This window comes from Gekko japonicus, unplaced genomic scaffold (genome assembly GCF_001447785.1).
Source record: "Gekko japonicus isolate JY-2015 unplaced genomic scaffold, Gekko_japonicus_V1.1 scaffold189, whole genome shotgun sequence".
Classification (NCBI taxonomy): Eukaryota; Metazoa; Chordata; class Lepidosauria; order Squamata; family Gekkonidae; genus Gekko; species Gekko japonicus.
Window position 1 is genome coordinate 1,112,455 of NW_015163608.1, and position 18,291 is coordinate 1,130,745.

General features: G+C 40.4%; 1 protein-coding gene across 1 annotated transcript in view; it reads left to right on the forward strand.

Annotated features, from left to right (window-relative positions):
- The window catches only part of TENM2 (teneurin transmembrane protein 2), a 618,318-nt gene that overhangs the window by 566,294 nt on the left and 33,733 nt on the right, over positions 1-18,291 (forward strand). Inside the window, exons 22-25 of the mRNA XM_015407305.1 lie at positions 2,262-2,416; positions 2,884-3,758; positions 9,920-10,095; positions 16,251-16,486. Coding sequence (XP_015262791.1) covers positions 2,262-2,416; positions 2,884-3,758; positions 9,920-10,095; positions 16,251-16,486 — 1,442 coding nt within the window. The remainder of the gene's footprint in view (positions 1-2,261; positions 2,417-2,883; positions 3,759-9,919; positions 10,096-16,250; positions 16,487-18,291) is intronic.

An 18,291-nucleotide genomic window follows, 5' to 3' on the forward strand; every position in this document is an offset into this window, starting at 1 on the left:
ACATGCACAACAATCATCAAATAAAAGAAATTTATGCATATTGGCAATGTACAAATTCCTGCTTGACTGTCTGGCAAATTAATAATTATTCTGACTTGGTAAAGTTGATTGGCACAGTGCAACGAAATCTGACCAAGGACAGAGATTTGGATGGGTGATTTCGCACTAGAGCTGCTTTGCTGTTGCACTGCCGTTTGCCCCGGTTCTATTGGTCAATTTCACACCTGAAGCCGCGTGGCTGATTTTGACCCACGGCTTCGCCCAATTTCCTCCGCAGTTTCGTTGATCCTCAAAAAACAGGATCACAAAACTGCGGGGGAAATTGGGCAATGCCGTGGGTCAAAATCAGCCACGTTGGCTTTGGGTGTAAAATTGACCGATAGAATCGGGGCAAACAGCGGCGCAACAGCGAGGCAGCTCTTGTGCGAAATCAGCCGATGTTTTATTTAAAAAGCAGTAAATATTAATTTGTGGATTTGATCCTCTGCTTAAAAGAAAATTTTTAATGTTTGAAATAAATTTCTGTTAAAAGCACCAAATGCACAACCACTGTTTTGTACTGCATCTAGCAACAGATTGTTGCCTAGAACAACCCTTGCTGCCTATCAGGTCTACTCTCCCTTATCAAAACTGCCTTGATGCACATGCTTCTGCTCAGGAACAGTAGACAGTAAAGGTAGTCATTTTCCCTTGGATACTTACATGCCCATTGTGTTTACCAGGGGCTCTGCTCACACATTACATGGTCATGATTAACTTATATGCACATCACCCCACTTTCTTTGGTAACATAATGACTTTTGTGCTGTATTCATCACATGCATATACAATTGCAGCACAATCCCTAAAGGCAGCATTCATGCCTATCTGAAAATCCATGAGAAACATATGGTATTATATGGTTTTATATGTATATTTTTCTTTTATAGTAATTCTCTTTTAAGGTATTTTTATGCCAATAAAGGCTAACTGAACTGAACTGAATTGAGAAACATAGGAGAAGCAGAGGTGGCTCCTGTCTCAAGGCACACGTGGCCAACTTATTGGAAAATGTGCTATTAACGGCACAGATAGAAGGGGCTTGTAATACACCAGACAGGAGGTAGGGCACTCACAGGATTGATAAAACATACACTCAGTTTAGAAATATCCCATCATGATTTGGTTTACATTATGGTTAGAATAAGCCATTGTTTGCCACATTCAGACATCACATAAAACCATAGTTTAATGAACAGTGGTTGGTGTGATTATCTGAACATAGGCCACTCCACTATAGTTACATCAGATCCGTCAAATTAGGCTATGAAACTATGATTTGAAGTTGCTCTTAACTACCATTAATCCTAACTTTAGTTTTGCATAACATTTGAACACAAAACACCCTGGCTTGATCCCAGCTTATTCCGCAGCTAAAGAGTGAAGATGATGGAACAAGCACTTTTCAATGCAACTTGAATCCTAGTTTCATAAACTAACCATAACTTTAAAAAAAAATTAAATTCACCATAAGAGTCCAGAGGGCTCCTTGTCTCATTTATTCAGTAGGCTAAAATCAAACCACAGTCATGTACATGACAGGGGTTGGATGTGATTTGCAGCATGCATTAGAGTTACTCTGCCTGAGGCTTTGGATTTAGGCTTGTGGCATGCTTGGCAAAAAGGTCAGCCACCATTGCTCTTCAGGAAAAATGTCTTTGCTACTGCTTCCTGCCACTATACTGTGTTGGAAGAGGTCTGCCTAGTGCCTACCCAAGTGTCTGCCTGAGCAAATAATGCTCTTGGTAGTGAAACATCTTTAGGTTGCTTATGTGAAGGAAACAAATACATAGCATATATGAAAAGTTGCCATCTGTAGGGACCTGTTCTTGTGTGAGCCCTATAAAGGTAATTAAGAGTTGCTCAAGAGCAATGTGTGGTAAACTCTGATTTTCCAAAAGCATATGTTATCCAAACAAGAATGGGAAAACCTTCCTATACATTTTTAAAGAAGTAGACTTCTATATAATAAAGGAATTAGGATCAAGCGAACCAGGGATGTCAATGTCAGCTTGGAAACTAAATAATCGAAAATTCAAAACCAAATATTTTGCTTATTCTAGTGGAGCGATTCTATAGGGTTGGCTGTAATAGAGGATATACACCTACAAAATCAGGAGTAAATGTGTGAGTAGTGATTGCAACAATCAGTGTCTATGATAAAATTGTTCACAAGGCATGAAGCCAGGCAACTCATTCTTGCTTTCTTTGCACCCTGGTAGGAATTGCTGTAGATAAGTATGGCCTTATGTATTTTGTTGATGCCACAATGATCCGGAAAGTTGATCAGAATGGAATCATATCAACTCTGCTGGGCTCCAATGACCTAACTGCTGTTCGGCCGCTAAGCTGTGATTCCAGCATGGATGTCACCCAGGTAGAGTGTTACTTCCTCTTTGCTTATGTACCATACTGAAACAGATGGCTATTTATTTTGGATAACTGCCTAGTTGTGCTCCCCAGGAAATACTATACGTTACATTCTGCTGGGGGGAAATGAATTGTAAGAATATCAAGGGTGATGGCAATATGCTATGTGAGAAAATAGTTAATATAATTACTGATAATCACAAACCTATCGCCTTTGCAGTGGGTGACCTATAGCAGTGAAAGAGAAAGAGAGCTGTGATAATGTTGTATTTAATTGATTTTGATTTTATATAATTCTTTGCAGCATGTAGTCCTATTTAATGAATACATTAAGTTTCCAGTGTAGTTCTGATGAAAACAAATCTGCTCAAATCACACACAGATATGCTCTCTTTCCCATTATCACTGATACGCATTCGAAGAGGTGTGTTTGTCTAGGTTAATAGTTGTCATAATGTGTTGTGTCTTTCACAGGTGCGTCTGGAATGGCCAACCGATCTTGCTGTCAATCCAATGGATAACTCTCTCTATGTACTGGAGAACAATGTCATTTTGCGGATCACCGAGAACCATCAGGTTAGCATCATCGCCGGCCGGCCAATGCACTGTCAGGTTCCCGGTATAGACTACTCCCTCAGCAAACTGGCCATTCATTCTGCACTGGAGTCAGCCAGTGCCGTTGCCATCTCACACTCTGGAATTCTTTACATCAGTGAGACAGATGAGAAAAAAATTAACCGGCTTCGCCAGGTCACCACTGATGGTGAGATTTGCCTCCTGGCTGGGGCAGCTTCGGACTGCGACTGCAAAAATGACGTCAACTGTAATTGCTATGCTGGTGATGATGCATATGCCACCGACGCCATCTTAAATACCCCATCCTCTTTAGCTGTGGCACCAGATGGCACTATTTACATTGCAGATCTCGGGAACATACGTATCAGGGCTGTCAGCAAAAACAGGCCAGTCCTTAACTCTTTCAACCAGTATGAAATTGCATCTCCAGGAGAGCAGGAACTTTATATCTTCAACACTGATGGCATCCACCAGTATACCCTAAGCCTTGTCACAGGAGAATATCTATATAATTTCACCTATAGTGCCGATAATGATGTGACTGATGTGATTGATAACAATGGCAACTCTCTAAAAATTCGACGGGATACAAATGGAGCACCACGTCATTTTCTAATGCCTGACAATCAAATTGTGACTCTGACTGTTGGCACAAATGGTGGTCTTAAGGTAGTGTCAATGCAGACCTTGGAACTTGGATTAATGACTTACCATGGGAACAGTGGTCTCTTGGCAACAAAAAGTGATGAGACCGGATGGACGACATTTTATGAGTAAGACCATTTTCAGAATAATGTTGCACATCCGTTATCTGCCCAGGTGATGAACAAGTAGGGTTTCATCATGACGAGGACATGGTTCAAGAAGAAAGGCAGGTCTAGGCATGATGTGTGCCCCTTCCAGTTCCAAGATATTCTGTGATCAGAATACATTTTGCTCTTTTTTTTTTTTTTAATTTGGCATAATTTATTCTTTGAGACTTTTTATGTTGTATATTTTCAGGAAGACTCAATATATGTGGCACAGTTAAAGGAGTAAGCAGGGAATAGGGCAAGGGTGGGTAGAAGAAATTTCAGAGTTCAGAATTAAGGCACACAAGAAGATGCCACCCAGGCATGGTTCACACTTAACACCACGCCCCCATTTGGCAGTACATGAATAGACCTTGTGCTTGTGCATTTCTTTCTGTCTTTCTATTTGTGTTTTCTGTGCTTAGAGTCAGATCCAAAATAGATAAAGCAAAGGTCACGGATCTCTCTTTGTCTTTGAAATTCAGATTGGAGTCTTATAAGGAAAGGAGAGGGTGGTTCAACCTTTCAACTCCCAAGCAGTTTCACTAATCAAAACTGCCCCCCAATGCTGTTGATAGCACTTTAAAGAAGACAAAAGATGGACTTTTAAAAGGACCTGTCTTTCTTCCTTTAAAATACTAATAACAGTGTTGGGTAGAGGAATGGGTTTTGATTAGCAAAACAGAGCAGAGGAGATTGAACAGTTAAACTCTCTCTCCTCTTCTGGCATAGCCCTAATCTGAACCATGGCTGCACACACTTGTAATTGGCCTTTTACATACAGAGATCTTCATCACATCTGTCACTCGGAAGTGACGTAGGCACATTGGGTGACACTCTGGTTTGGGGGCAAAAACTCTATGGTAGAAGCTAATTTTACAATAGAGTTTTGCCCAAAAACCAGTGTGTCACCCCTGATGTCCCAGATGTGCCTACGTCACTTCCGAGTCATATAGACAGGTCTTGGAAATGCTGGGCATTCCTCCCTGCTCCCAGTATAGGGTTGCCAAATATGGTTTGGCCGGGAGCGGGGGGCTCCCGGCCGGCATTTGGAACGTGTGCGCGCGCGCACCGCGTGCGCGTCACCTGGAAGTGACGTTGCACGCTGGGGGCAGGGCCACGCCATTTGAGGGGAAAACTCTTTGTCACTTCCGGGTGACGCACACGCGGGGGTGGGGTTTCCCCCAGGCCCCCGATTTTGCGGGAGCGGAAAGCGGGGGGAAATCCGCCCCCTGGGGGCATTTGGCAGCCCTATCCCAGTAAGTGGACCCCTTGCCCTGCCAGCTGCTTGGAGGGACCTGGCAACCCTACTTATAGAATGTAAAATTCCCCCTTCTAGTAACAGACCCTTTGCTGCTCCCATTCTGAAAAGGTGTTCCTGATTATTAGACGACCTTCTAGAATGATCCGACTGGTGACTCAGGGTGCTGCCGTAGAAAGAAATGATGTGAAAACTGCTTCCTCTTGCATAAGTTCATGTTGTGTTCATTCTTGGCAGTTTTCACTTATTCCTCCTTCCCTCCCTTACTGCTGTACCCTCTCATGCTGCATGCCACTCCATTGCTGATGGGCCTCTTACCATCAGCAGTGTCTTTTTTTATGGGGACTGCCATGGAAGGGGGGAATTACTGACAGTTTTCTGGAACCAATCCAGTGGCAGAGCTTTTCCTGCAAACCAGGGTTGATCCTGAGTTGCAGTCCTGGTTTGGCGGTATAGTGCAAACCATGGTTTCCTCATTCAGATGTAATACCAAACTATGTTTTGTACTAAAGTTAAAGTTCATTAATTGTATGTATGTATGTATTTATACACTGCCATTCTCCCCAATGGGGGCCCGAGGTGGCTTACATCATTCTGCTCTCCTTCATTTTATCCTCATAACAATCCTGTGAGGTAAGTTAGGCTGAGAGTGTGTGAGTGTTCCAAGGTCACCCAGCAAGCTTCCTTGACTGAGTGGGGATTTTAACCTAGATCCCCCAGACCCTAATCCAACACTCTAACCATTGTATCATACTGGCTATCACCTGTCCTTGTGTTGTTAGCTGCCTGGAGTATTCTACTGCTTGAAAGTGGAATAGAAATGTATGATTGATTGATTCCAGCTGCACAAGGGAGGGGGAAGGAGGGAAGGCCCAAGTATGGCAGAGTCTTCACCAGACACATCACAGAAGAATGGCCTGTTAGTGGTTTTGTATACTTTGCTACTGTTATGAATGCCTGTTATAGAAGCTGTTGTACGGTTGTTTTCAGAAGCCTGAAACAATTTAGGATGGCAACAGCAGGATGGCTCCTAACATTGTTAAACATGTGTGGCTGACCTATTAATATTTACTTTCTGTACTAACTCTGCCCAGCTCATAACCTAATAGATTATGGCTACACCTCACTAAGTTTCTTCTCTCCAGGGATTTCAATATCGCAGGGTGTTTTTTTCGGAATTCAAATGGCAAGTCTTGCTGTTCAAATGTCAGGATATTGGGACCATGCTCCATTTGGGCAGATAAAGCATTGATTAACTTTACTCACTGCTCGTTCCTGAGATTGGTGAGGAAATGAGATCCCAAGGGATCTGTAAAAGCTCAACATGACATAAAATTTCTAGAGAGCCCAAAATTATACTTTCTTAAGAGCCAGTAGATTAGAAAGACAAAATTTCCTTTTTAACTGCAACAGGTGAAAGATAACATGATAGACATTTTGTAAAACTGTTAAAGAAAACCAGAATCTCTTTAACCATTGTCTTCCTTTTAATAGTCTACATGTACATACCTGGCCAGGGTTGTTGAATTTCCTCAAATAAGTGACATTACGCAAATACCGACTATGAAAAAAAAATTTTTTTAATGTGAACAGGCCTTTCTGGAAGTGGTTAGAGAACAAATGTTTACATGCCAAAGGTTCTGTACGTTTTCTCAAGTGTGCAATTTCCATCTGCAAAGAGCAAATGAAGGACTGTTTGTGAGTAAGCATCCCACTAAGCTGCTATGTGAAGCAGCAAGTTGAAATCCTTTATCCTAAAGAGAACCACCATCAGGAAAGGTGTCTTTTCTAGGCAGCTTCTGATGAACAACTAAACCTATTAACTAACAGGAATGGGCTTCATTTGATAAGGCTTTGGATTTGCTCCACGAGTAAGCAACCCATTCTGCTGTTCATGAGAGTATGCTCACACCAGTGTTTACCACAACATCTGTTTTGACTTCAGGCAGACTGTTGTGGCAGAGTTCTTCTTCAGCAGGGAAGTTACTTTCATAAGCAGTCTCACGTGGAGCATTAGTTACTGCCTCCACTCAGTATGAGCTGAGAACACCCCCTTAAAGGAAAGTGCTAAGAACACCCCTCAAAAGAACAGCATTTAGTAGACTCAGAGGGTCATTTCCTCATTGTTGGTCTATTTATGTGTAGATATTAATGGCTGATTAACACCTTGAATACGCAGACCAGCAAAAAAAGCGAAACTAGTTCAAGGGTGCAAATAACCCAGTTCAGAAATACAGCTATAATTTTTACAGGTACCCATGTCTGTGGGTTTGTTTGTTTAAATGGGAAAGTTTTTCTCTTACCAAGAAGAACACTGCCATCTGCTGATCATTTTATAGTATGGCCATGCCACCCATAAAGTGCTGTGTCTGCCTTTATTAATCTTAACAAGGCTGCATGATGATTTTCCAAAACAGGAGATGGACAGCACTCCTACGGTCATGATTTGCAACAATATGCTGGCAGCATTCTTAATCTAGCCCATTGTCAAGTTCTGTGTACAGTAAATTGCATTCAAAGACCATACCTGAGCCACAGGGTCCAGTATTTTGGTCTTTTTCAGGTTTATGCGGGCAAATGTACAAATAGACAGTTTTTCAGATGTTTCTGATTATAAAATGAAAGATATGATGCTGAAATGCTTTGGGAATATTCAGGGTCCATGAAACAGAACTGTAAGGACATATTTTGAATTGGTCCCAGTAGAGTCAATGTGGAGTAAGCTTTGTATTTTGAATACACTAAATAAGGATTAATTTAAGTGGGCCAGGAAATAGATTGTGGGTATGAGACCTTATTCATCTTCACATTAAGACTGAAAGCCGTAATTAGTCCATTACTTGACATCAAAATAACTTCATCTGAGTGTTTTGAATCCCAGGTGCAAGACTGCTAGCTGAAACTGTTAGGTTGTAGATCATCGTAAATTGTAGTATCGACAGATATGAAACTCTGAATAAAACACAGCAAACATGTACAAATGTAACGAACATCCAGCGCAATTTGAGAAATGTGAAACAAAAAAACAATAATAGAATTAATGAATCATATTTATAGCCTGGCTGTGCATGTTTTGCAATAATTTGAACTATAGGAGCAATTTACAGTAATACCTTACATCTTTCAGACAGAAACATCATGCACTGACTGGGCTGCCAGAACTATAAAGTGATTCCCATTCTCCTTAGTTTTTCCCTTCCATTTTCCTCTTTGCCTTGATCAAGGCATTTCCTGCAGATTAACGGCTCTGTAATGGGCGTAAGATCCTCACTCCACCCAGCCACTCATCAGTTCCCAGGAAATGACCTGCTCCATCATAGTTATAGCTTAATAAATGCATTTACAGCTGTCTACTGCCTAAGTCCATGGAATAATTAAGTCACATTATTGAGCAATCCCGCACAATCCAGTCCAGGCTCTTTCCCCAGCTGAAATCAGCTATGCTTGCAGGGCAGCAGTTGCTGTTCCCATATGCTTTTCAGTCTGCTGCTTACCTACCCTCCTCAACAACTCTATAGAGCTGCGGGTAGATGGACTTGCACACTGGGACAATTTGCCAGTTTCAGCAATTAGAGCCTCATTAGTATCTTGTCTCTGGAGAAAGCGATCATGTGAACATTCTTTTCCAGAAAATAAAATCAGTTGCTGATACTGAGAAAAAACATCAAAGCCATTTGTACCAAATGACTTCTTGCTTTTGCCAAATGAAATAATTATGACCATATACATAATTTTTAATTGCTTTGGTAAATTCAGTTGTAACTTGAGATCTATATTGCCTGAACAATAATGAGAGTTTTCTACTGTTTCTGGAATAGAATGATGCCTCCAGCACTTTCCAGATATTATTTTTATGGGGGTCTGTTTCCCCTCTGATAAATTGTTCATTCATGAGCCTTGAACTTTCATATCCTAACCAAATGTGGAAATTTGTATTGATCCTAACTGTACTAAATTGAGCACAGCTTTGTATGTAGACCCTTTATTTTTTTTCTGGAAACATCTGTAGCTCGAGCCTGTATTGGTTGCTGTGCCAAGAGACAGAGGCTTAAGATGGGACCATCTCCAACTGCTGTGCCAGCATATCACCACAAATAGATCACACAAACACAGAGAGAGAGAATTGTAATTAAAAACAAATATAATTGTTGTTTAAAATTATTAAAAGGACCTGTTCTCTAGGTGTAGATTCCAGATGTTTGTAGCAACACAATAATACAGGAGTTCAGTGGCACCTTAATGTCTTAACAAAACCAAATCTCCTTATATGTATATTAAACTATTTAAATAGCAACATTTGAAATTTAACCTTCAATATACCCAAGGGTAGCAGTCAAACCTTGCACAATCTTATCCTTCAAACTGAAATTCTTCTCCTCACAAAAATATAAAATGGAACCTCTACCAGAGGCATATCATGGGGATATTTGTAGATATTTGAAAATTGATTCTTTGCAATAGTTTTAATTCTCTGAATTGTGTTACAAGAAGAAGAAGAAAGAACAGTGAGAATATCAAAAATATGTAAATCCTATTGATTGCTCTCTGTAAATACATATGAAAGGGTAACAAGAATATCCAGGGAGATTCATGCATAAGAAGGTCTTTCCACAGATATGCAGAACCTAGATTGTTCAGAGTATTATCTTCTTTTGAGTTCCTTGGCTCTATGTGCTTTGGTTTCTGAATCTAGCAGCTTTTCCGTACAGAAATCTGGTGTATTCTTCCTGCTTTTGATACCAAAAATTATTTTGCATAATGGGACCTATGTACTTATTCTTCTAGTTATTTTTGTTACTCTCCAATCTTTAGATGAATGTATATGTTGGCTCAGATGAATCTTGGAAAAATTATATATGTGTGACTTTTTTGCATCTTATAGTTATGACCATGAAGGACGCCTGACCAATGTAACTCGCCCCACGGGTGTAGTAACCAGCCTTCATCGTGAAATGGAAAAGTCTATTACCATAGATATTGAAAACTCCAACCGGGATGATGATGTCACAGTAATTACCAACCTCTCCTCCGTGGAGGCATCTTATACAGTAGTTCAAGGTACAGAAGCACACTTCTCGGAACACCACATCATCTGTCAAATATACACCAAAAAATCATCTCTAAACTATTCTCAAAAGACTTTACACACCTGTGTGCAAGCAAAAACAATGGTATAAAGCAGATGTGGGCAAGTTCTGGCCCGCATGCTTTTGTGCAGTTTAGGCTTTCTATTAATCTCTTGAGAATTGCAACTTTTATTTTAAAAATCTTTATCCGGTAATCTTCTCCATTTTTACTTCTTTAAAGATTATGCCTTCCCCTTCCCAGCACACATACACAAAGCCCTGGAGTGCTATATAGATATCACATTATCATATGTATCTATTTGGTACCATATCACTGTCCTCTCAGCAGGAGAAACATCCTTTTCTGCATCATTCCAATCAATTCAATGACTAAAAGGTTATTATTTATATTTAACTTATTCATAACAAAGAATAGCAGTCTCACATTAAGTATCATGACAATCATGTTTCAAAAATATATTATTGGTGTGACTTGTGAAAACACCAAGAATTTAAGAATAGTTCTATCTCTCTTGCCAGTGTGTGCTTTTTATTCAACCCATATCCATGGGACTAACCCACCCCTGTTCAGTCATGGCAATTCAGTATGACTCTCTCCTTGGAATGGATAAGTGCAAGGGAACCAGGTAGCAGCCATATCTTTTATAAGACCTTTCTCCTTTGTCATGATATCTGTGCTTGTCATGATATCTGTGCACGTGCATATTATGTGTCTGAGTGCAATATATCTTAAGAACTTTCTAGAACTGAAGGTTGGGGTCTGACTGACATGTCTCTTGTGCTTAAGAAGAACTCTGTGTGTGTGTGTGTGTGTGAGAGAGAGAGAGAGAGAGAGAGAGAGAGAAAGATCAGCTTCTTCTTTTCCCACCCATGGGGCAACAGGTATTATTTAAGAAGTGTACAGCAGGTGTGGAGCTAAGTTAGTACCTGTAATGTCCATGACCGCTTAGGAAAAAAACACACATTTGAAACCTGTGCTCCTCAGAATGTACTAAAAAAACTCATAGGAATAATTTTTCACAGTTATAGTGTTTACCTCTGGAATCAAATTTTGAAGGGCTCTGCTATAATGGCCTTTTGAACGTATCTGCTCCTTTGGAGCTCCATCTTTACTCCTTTGGCGCCTGAATTAACCTCTGACCCTGCTGCCAAATGAAAGCTAGTTTCTAAGTAGCTTCAGGCCAATAGGCAGTCTTAGGATCAAGATGGTGAAGATAATGGTCTAAGAATTAACAGTCAATTGGGAGATTTGGTTTCCCTTCAGGAACTGAAGAAAAAACAACATACGTTTCCAAGAATACTATCTACATAGTCCATTCCAGCACAATCATTGGATTTACACAAACTGTAGCCTCAGCATTGATATAGATTGTGCCAGTATGTTCTCTCAATCATACTCCCTCCTAATCCAAACGTGTAACTAAGGCTTATGTTCCTTCAGCTCCAGCAAAGTGAGTTCTCCAGACTCCTTCACCTGCCTAGCGTATTATCTCCAGAACATAACATACTTCTGATGTCTTACTCTCTTTTTTCTCAAAGAACGATTGAAAGCAACATTTCCTTTATTTTCTATTATTGCTTTTACCATCTTCCATTTAGGACCATGCAGTCAGAGGGCTATGTTTCCACAGAACACATCATGTCAGCTGGCCTGATACTTTGGACTAACAGTGGAATTGTCATCCTGGATATCAAAACCATTGGAAAAACTTCTATCTTTTTTCACCAGCCAGAGCTAGCTATGCATTAACATTCTGTTAGTATCCTGAAAATAGTCAAAGGGATGATTGTGATGTGTTAAATAAGAGTTCTATTTCATTCCAAATTCATTGACTCTACATCAGAATACAACTAGGGATGTGCACACAAAAAATCAGTATTTTTCGAGTTCAGGTATATTGAACCTGAAAAATATCAGTATTTCCCAATATTCCCAAATCTCAGTATTGGTATGTTATTAGGATTCAGGATATAATCAGGACAGCTGAATTTTTCAGCTCAGCATTTTGCAAGCATCAACTCCAAAGCAGTGAGTTCACCCTTTTTCTGGGCTGTGAGTGAAACCAAAAGGGTAAACTCACTGCTTTGGAGTTCACTCACAGCGTGTCATGCAAAACGCATTTAAAGGGATGGTCACTTTAAATGCTTTTTGGAAGCTGCACTGCAAGTGAACCCAGAAGGGTGAACTCACCGCTTCAGAATTCACTCATGGTGCAGCTTGCAAAGTGCATTTAAAGGCAAGTCACACAGCAAGTGGACTCCGAAGTGACGACTCAAGTTCACCCATCAAGATTCATTCATGGCACAGCTTCCAAAATGCATTTAAAGGGATAGCCCATTTAAATGCATTTTGCAAGCCAAGCTGCAAGCGAACCTGAAAGGGTGAACTTGCTACTTTGGAGTTCACTCACAGTGCGGCTTGCAAAGGATCTCGGTGTGGCAGGGAGGTCTCTCCCCACTGCACACAGACCTGGCTAGGGGGGTTCTCCTGCCCCACAGTTTAAACCATGGACCAGGAGAAGCTGGCCCCAGGATCTGCGTGTGGCAGGGAGGTCTCTCCCCACTGCACGCAGGCCTTGCTGGGAGGCTTCTCCTGCCCCATGGTTTAAACTCTGGGCCAGGAGTAGCTGGCTCCAGGATCTGCGTGCAGTAGAGGGGTCTCTCCCTGCTGCATGCAGACCTGGCTGGGAGGCTTCTGCTGCCTCATAGTTTAAACCGTGGGTCAGGGGAAGCTGGCATCAGTATCTGCATGTGCCAGAGAATTCTCTCCCCACTGCACACAGACCTGGCTGGGACATTTCTCCTGCCCTGTGGTTTAAACTGCAATTCGGTATTGCCAAATCAAGCCAAATCAAAGCCAAATAATACCGTTTTTTATCTGGATTCTCTATAGTAGCTGATTACAGATTAGATAATTTGATTTCATTAAGGAAATACCTGAAAAATACTGATAAGGTAATTTTCAGGTATTTATTCAGCTCGGTAAATACAGAATGCACATGCCTAGATACAGCCATTAGAAGAGAATCTATATATGGCACATCAAGGATATTGCTTGGATGCACTGGTAATTTCCACAGACAGAAGGGATTTCTTTCTTCAGAGTATAACTTCCTTACTTTTCCCCTCCTATAGCTGCCCCAAATGCCCCATTAAATGCTTCTATGTCCTTATCCATCTTTCCTCTGCAGGAAAGATAACTACTGAAATGAGGCAACAATGGCCCCGGTCACACGGGGGGGGGGGCACAGCCAAAGCGCGGCTTTTCTGAGCCGCAGCAAAATAGACATGCGGCGGCGGGATCAGACAGATCCCTCAAGCCGCCACGCAGTTCCTCCCTGGCACGATCAGATGCCGGGGAGGAGCCACGGAATGGAGAGCGAGGCAGCTGACTGTGCCTGTGTGCACATGCACAGTTTGGCCGGGAGCCTCAAATGCTGTGGAAGACGGGCGCGCTGGCGATCCCACGGCCACCCTTGCTGCGGAGCTTCAGGTAGGTAGTACTCTTTTCTAGGTTTTTTTTTTAATGTGCGGTTTCGCCTGGAAAGGACAAATTGGGGACGGGTGCACTCCGCTTCCCAGATGTTCCATGTGATCGCGCCCGTTTGATGTGCCCCTGATCAGTCCTTCTTGCGGGGCAAAACCTTCCGTGTGACCAGGGCCAATGTAAGAGGTCTACAGAGAATATGTTCTGGTAGAATTTAGGCTGTCGGTCCCATATTGTATGGAACTCTAACTGCACCCTCATTGTTTTTCAAGCTACTATGCCTGACAGAAGGAAATTTCCCTGTACTTTTCAAAACCCTAATATCTTTTGCTGAAGATTTAGGGCAAAATCTTGTATGAATGGCTAGGAAGATCCATCCCTTGTAAAAGTCTGAGGAAACTTTGACAAGTTCCTCTTAATGTCTTAAAATCTACAACTGTCAGTGGATCTGCTCCCTTCTTTTAACGACACCTTATAATTGTATCCATTTTATTGTTTATTTAGAAAAGATGTATGCCTCCTCCTCCTCAAAGACTCACAAAATAAAACAAAATTTTAACCTTTGCACAACTGAAGACTTTGATGTCCTTACACATCTACCTGGCAGCAGTTTTTGTCTTCAAAATGAGATATGTGCAATGTTTTCTCATCTATAGCATTTTTTTTCATATAGGATACAATGGAACTGCTCCTCCATCATCTTGGAGTTTGATTCTTCTACAACTAATGATCTTTTCAACTGTAGTAAAAACAGTTTGAATCCATGGCCATGTTACAACCTCAGTTATTATTTTAAACATCCTCCTTGATACATGTTATCGTGGCTTAACCCACCAATTCTTCACTGTAAAGACATTTCTGATTTTTCTCTGAATCAAAGTTTAGTGCTTCCACTTGTCTTGCAGATCTAAGACTTACATTGAACACATGTTCTAGAAACTGGATGTCTGAAGAGTTTCACCCTTATACTTTAATAGGACCCAGTTGGATTCCATTTTGTTATGCCTACCTCCAAGAAGAACGAATGTTTCTTTCACAATAATGCTATCCCTTGATATTTCATATCATCAAACTATACAATGATTGTATGATTATGTGAATTTTTAAAATTAATTATACAATGATAGCTCCATCCATGAGATGTTCAAGCAAATTAACAAGAGGCTTTTTATTTTATACTTTATCCAGGAGGATTTCACTACCATATGTGTGCCTGCCTACAGACCATAAAGAAGAAAATCAGATTTCTTCTTCAGTTGGCTGTCATTCTCAGTGGGGACATTTCTCATGGAGACTATGAAGCTCTCCCTGCCCCTTGTAACAGGAAAAAATGTCCTTTTTGAGGGGAACAACATGGGTGTTCCAATCTTTAGCTAGCTCTAGAAATTTCCTGGAAACCCATATGTTTGACTGTACAAATTACACTCAAAGAATTATAGTGCTGACTTATTTCTTCCATGGCATTTATCCTCCAGGAACATTTTAAGAATCCTGGCGTGCCCCACCCCACCCCTTTTCCTTTGATTGTTTGCCGCTGGTCTGGGAGCTTTTAAATGGCTTAGGGAGTCTTGGACCATTTCCTATGTAAGCCAAGTCACAGCTTACACTGTGAGGCAGAGATCGGTAAAGGGGTTAAATGTGAACCTTCCAAAAGTAATTCCATATTGCATGTCTTGACATTGTTACCAGAGCTGCAGTGAAAGGAATTTTGTGGATGATGTTTTTTTAATTAAGAGATAATGTCACTGAAAACAAATATAGTCACAGGACAATAGCCTCATGACATATAAATGTCAACATTTATGGACTGTTTTCCTGGGTTCCGATGGCTTTATTTCTCTGCTACCAGACGATTAATTATGTAGATATTTTCCTTTTGACAAAAGGATAGTGATTCTTTGATGGCAGCTGCTCACTGTATTGCTTTACTGGAGAAACTCCTTTTTGCTTGTTTTATAGGATGGATCTGGTTGCCCCAGACAGATAGGAAAACAACCGTCTCAGAAATATGAAGTTTTATTTTTGTAACTTTTCTCAGTCAGTAAAAGGCCAGATGTCTACTTGGCTAGAACAGCTTCTTCAAGGCAATGACACTCACACAAAAGATTGTTTCTGGCAGCTCATTTTGTGTTTAACATCACCCTTAAAGACCAAATTTAATCTATAATACTGCTGTATATCTAATAACAGTGCAAATTTTGAAATCCATGCAAAGAAAAGGGGCTGACTTGCTTGTTTATAGTAAAAGACTTCAAGCACTGCTTTCCACATTCCCAAATTTAAAAGGCTGTTTTTTGATGTATTTCTTCAATTTAAATCATCCCCCCCCCAAGTTCCACTCACACTGGACATGTATCCACATTAATGATGAGGACAAACAGTGTCAATATACATTGTGATAGAGAAAAGAGGAAGAATTCTAAAAAAAAAAAATAATAACTGAAGATTCCAGGTATTAATGCTGTTGTTCTTTATATAAATCAATATTACCTCAAATATCCACTTTGTTTCTCTATATGCTAATTGCAGGCAAAGTTCATTTGAAAAATGGAGAAAGACCATGAAATCTAGCAAATTAGGCAATGTGTTTTCTGTATGACTAATGCAACGAAGTAACCTTTTTCCCATTATCTCTTCAGATCAAGTGAGGAACAGCTATCAACTTTGTAATAATGGTACTTTGAGGGTGATGTATGCCAATGGAATGAGTATTAGCTTCCACAGTGAACCACATGTCCTTGCTGGTACTGTGACCCCAACGATAGGACGATGTAACATTTCCCTGCCAATGGAGAATGGCTTAAACTCAATAGAGTGGCGCCTGAGAAAGGAACAGATTAAAGGAAAAGTGACTGTGTTTGGCAGAAAGCTTAGGGTAAGTGCAACCCAGCCTTATAATCATACTCGTTTAAGAAATGAACTGTTTTCAGTTTCAATATGCCATAATGTTTTGTTTTATTAAAATATAAAAATATAAACAAAGTATGGAATATTAGAACAAAGCTACTTGTGATGGGTGGGTTTGCTGCAGTCATGTCTAAAATGTGTTAGTGTTGCATAGTACAGCTGTTTCTGTATCCATTCTGCTGAAGACCTCTATTGTGTTCAGTGGTACTGCACTACTGATCTGTTGATGAGTTATCAGAGGATAAAGGGTAACTACAGATAACATCACATGGCTGCTTTCTGAAATCATACCGGCAACCAGTGTTCCCTCTAAGCTGAGTTAGTGTGAGCTAGCTCACAGTTTTTTAGCCTCTGGCTCACACATTTTTGTCTTAGCTCAGGAAGGATGGCTCCAGAGCAAACTAATTTATGCAGTAGCCAAATCATTTGCTCACAATTTTAATGCCAGTAGCTCACAGAGTAGAATTTTTGCTCACAGGACTCTACAGCTTAGAGGGAGCATTGCCGGCAACAGTCACCTTGTGCACTCTTGCCAAAGCACATGAAGACTACCAGATTTTTGCCCTTCTTCATCAGTAGAGAGTAGAGAGTCAGTATTATGATTAGACGACTGAACTATAAATCAGGAAATCCCGTTTCAGTCTTGCCATAAATTCACTAAGTGAGTTTAGGCAAGCCAGTTTTCTTTCTTTCTTTTTTCTTTGTCCTTAATCTGCCTTTCTCACTGGGACTAAAGTTGTATTACAAGTATGCTAGAACTATTGCATCTATCAGTAAACTGATTACCAAATATAATATCTGAATGATAACATTTGAATCTAACAGCAAAGATTCTGAGTGAAACAACATAATGCAGTGGGACTAGGACTAAAGAACTGGAAGGGGGAAAACCACATTATCTTTAATTGGGGTCATCTCCCAAGCTGATCCATTACACCACAGCTCTACTCCCTCTACAATGATCCTCTCATGAGCAATTCTGTTTTGCACATTTTGTGAAATGACAGAAGCATGGTGGCCTTTCTAATAGCTGCAGGCAACAGTTCCACGATGTGGGAGAATTCATGTGAACGGGTATTTGCCGATTTTATCTGTTTGCAGTTAAAATTTCTCTATCTTAGCCTTTTCTTCGCTAGCTGAGTCTTGAATATCTACGCTGAAAGAATATATGATTCATACTCCACAACAAATAAACTGCAAAGAATGTACCACATTACTTGTCGCAGCTCATATCAGTCCTCTCCCATTTACCATTAACCATTGTGGCATTTTGTACATTACAATGCTATCTGCTACTATTCAAACAGTATCCAGAGGTGCTCAGCCATTTCCTATCTTATTCTGGTCCAGAACACTGCTGAATATCTTTCTGCAAATCTTGCACTTCACCAGCAGCATTAAGCCTTGCATTCTCAAGACTTTTTGCCCAGATGGAATGTGTGTGAGACAGGATGACACTAAAATTTTACAGTCTTACTGCTTAATATGTAGTTATTATAACAATTTTATTAGTTTCATAGATAGAAATGAGAGAGAGAAAGGAGATAAAGAACAGAATGGAAATTACAAAGAAATGGAGTCTATACTCTTACATCAATTTTGGTTTACATAAATTTGTAGAATCAAGTTCTTTTATGCTGTCTGCAAGGATTATAATTTATTGTTTGAGTCTTCCCAAATAATTTTGTAACCATTTATAGAATCTTGCCCATCTTCTTTCAGAGTTGCTTTCTGGTTTTTCACGTAATTGTAAGGTTAATTTGTCCATTCCTG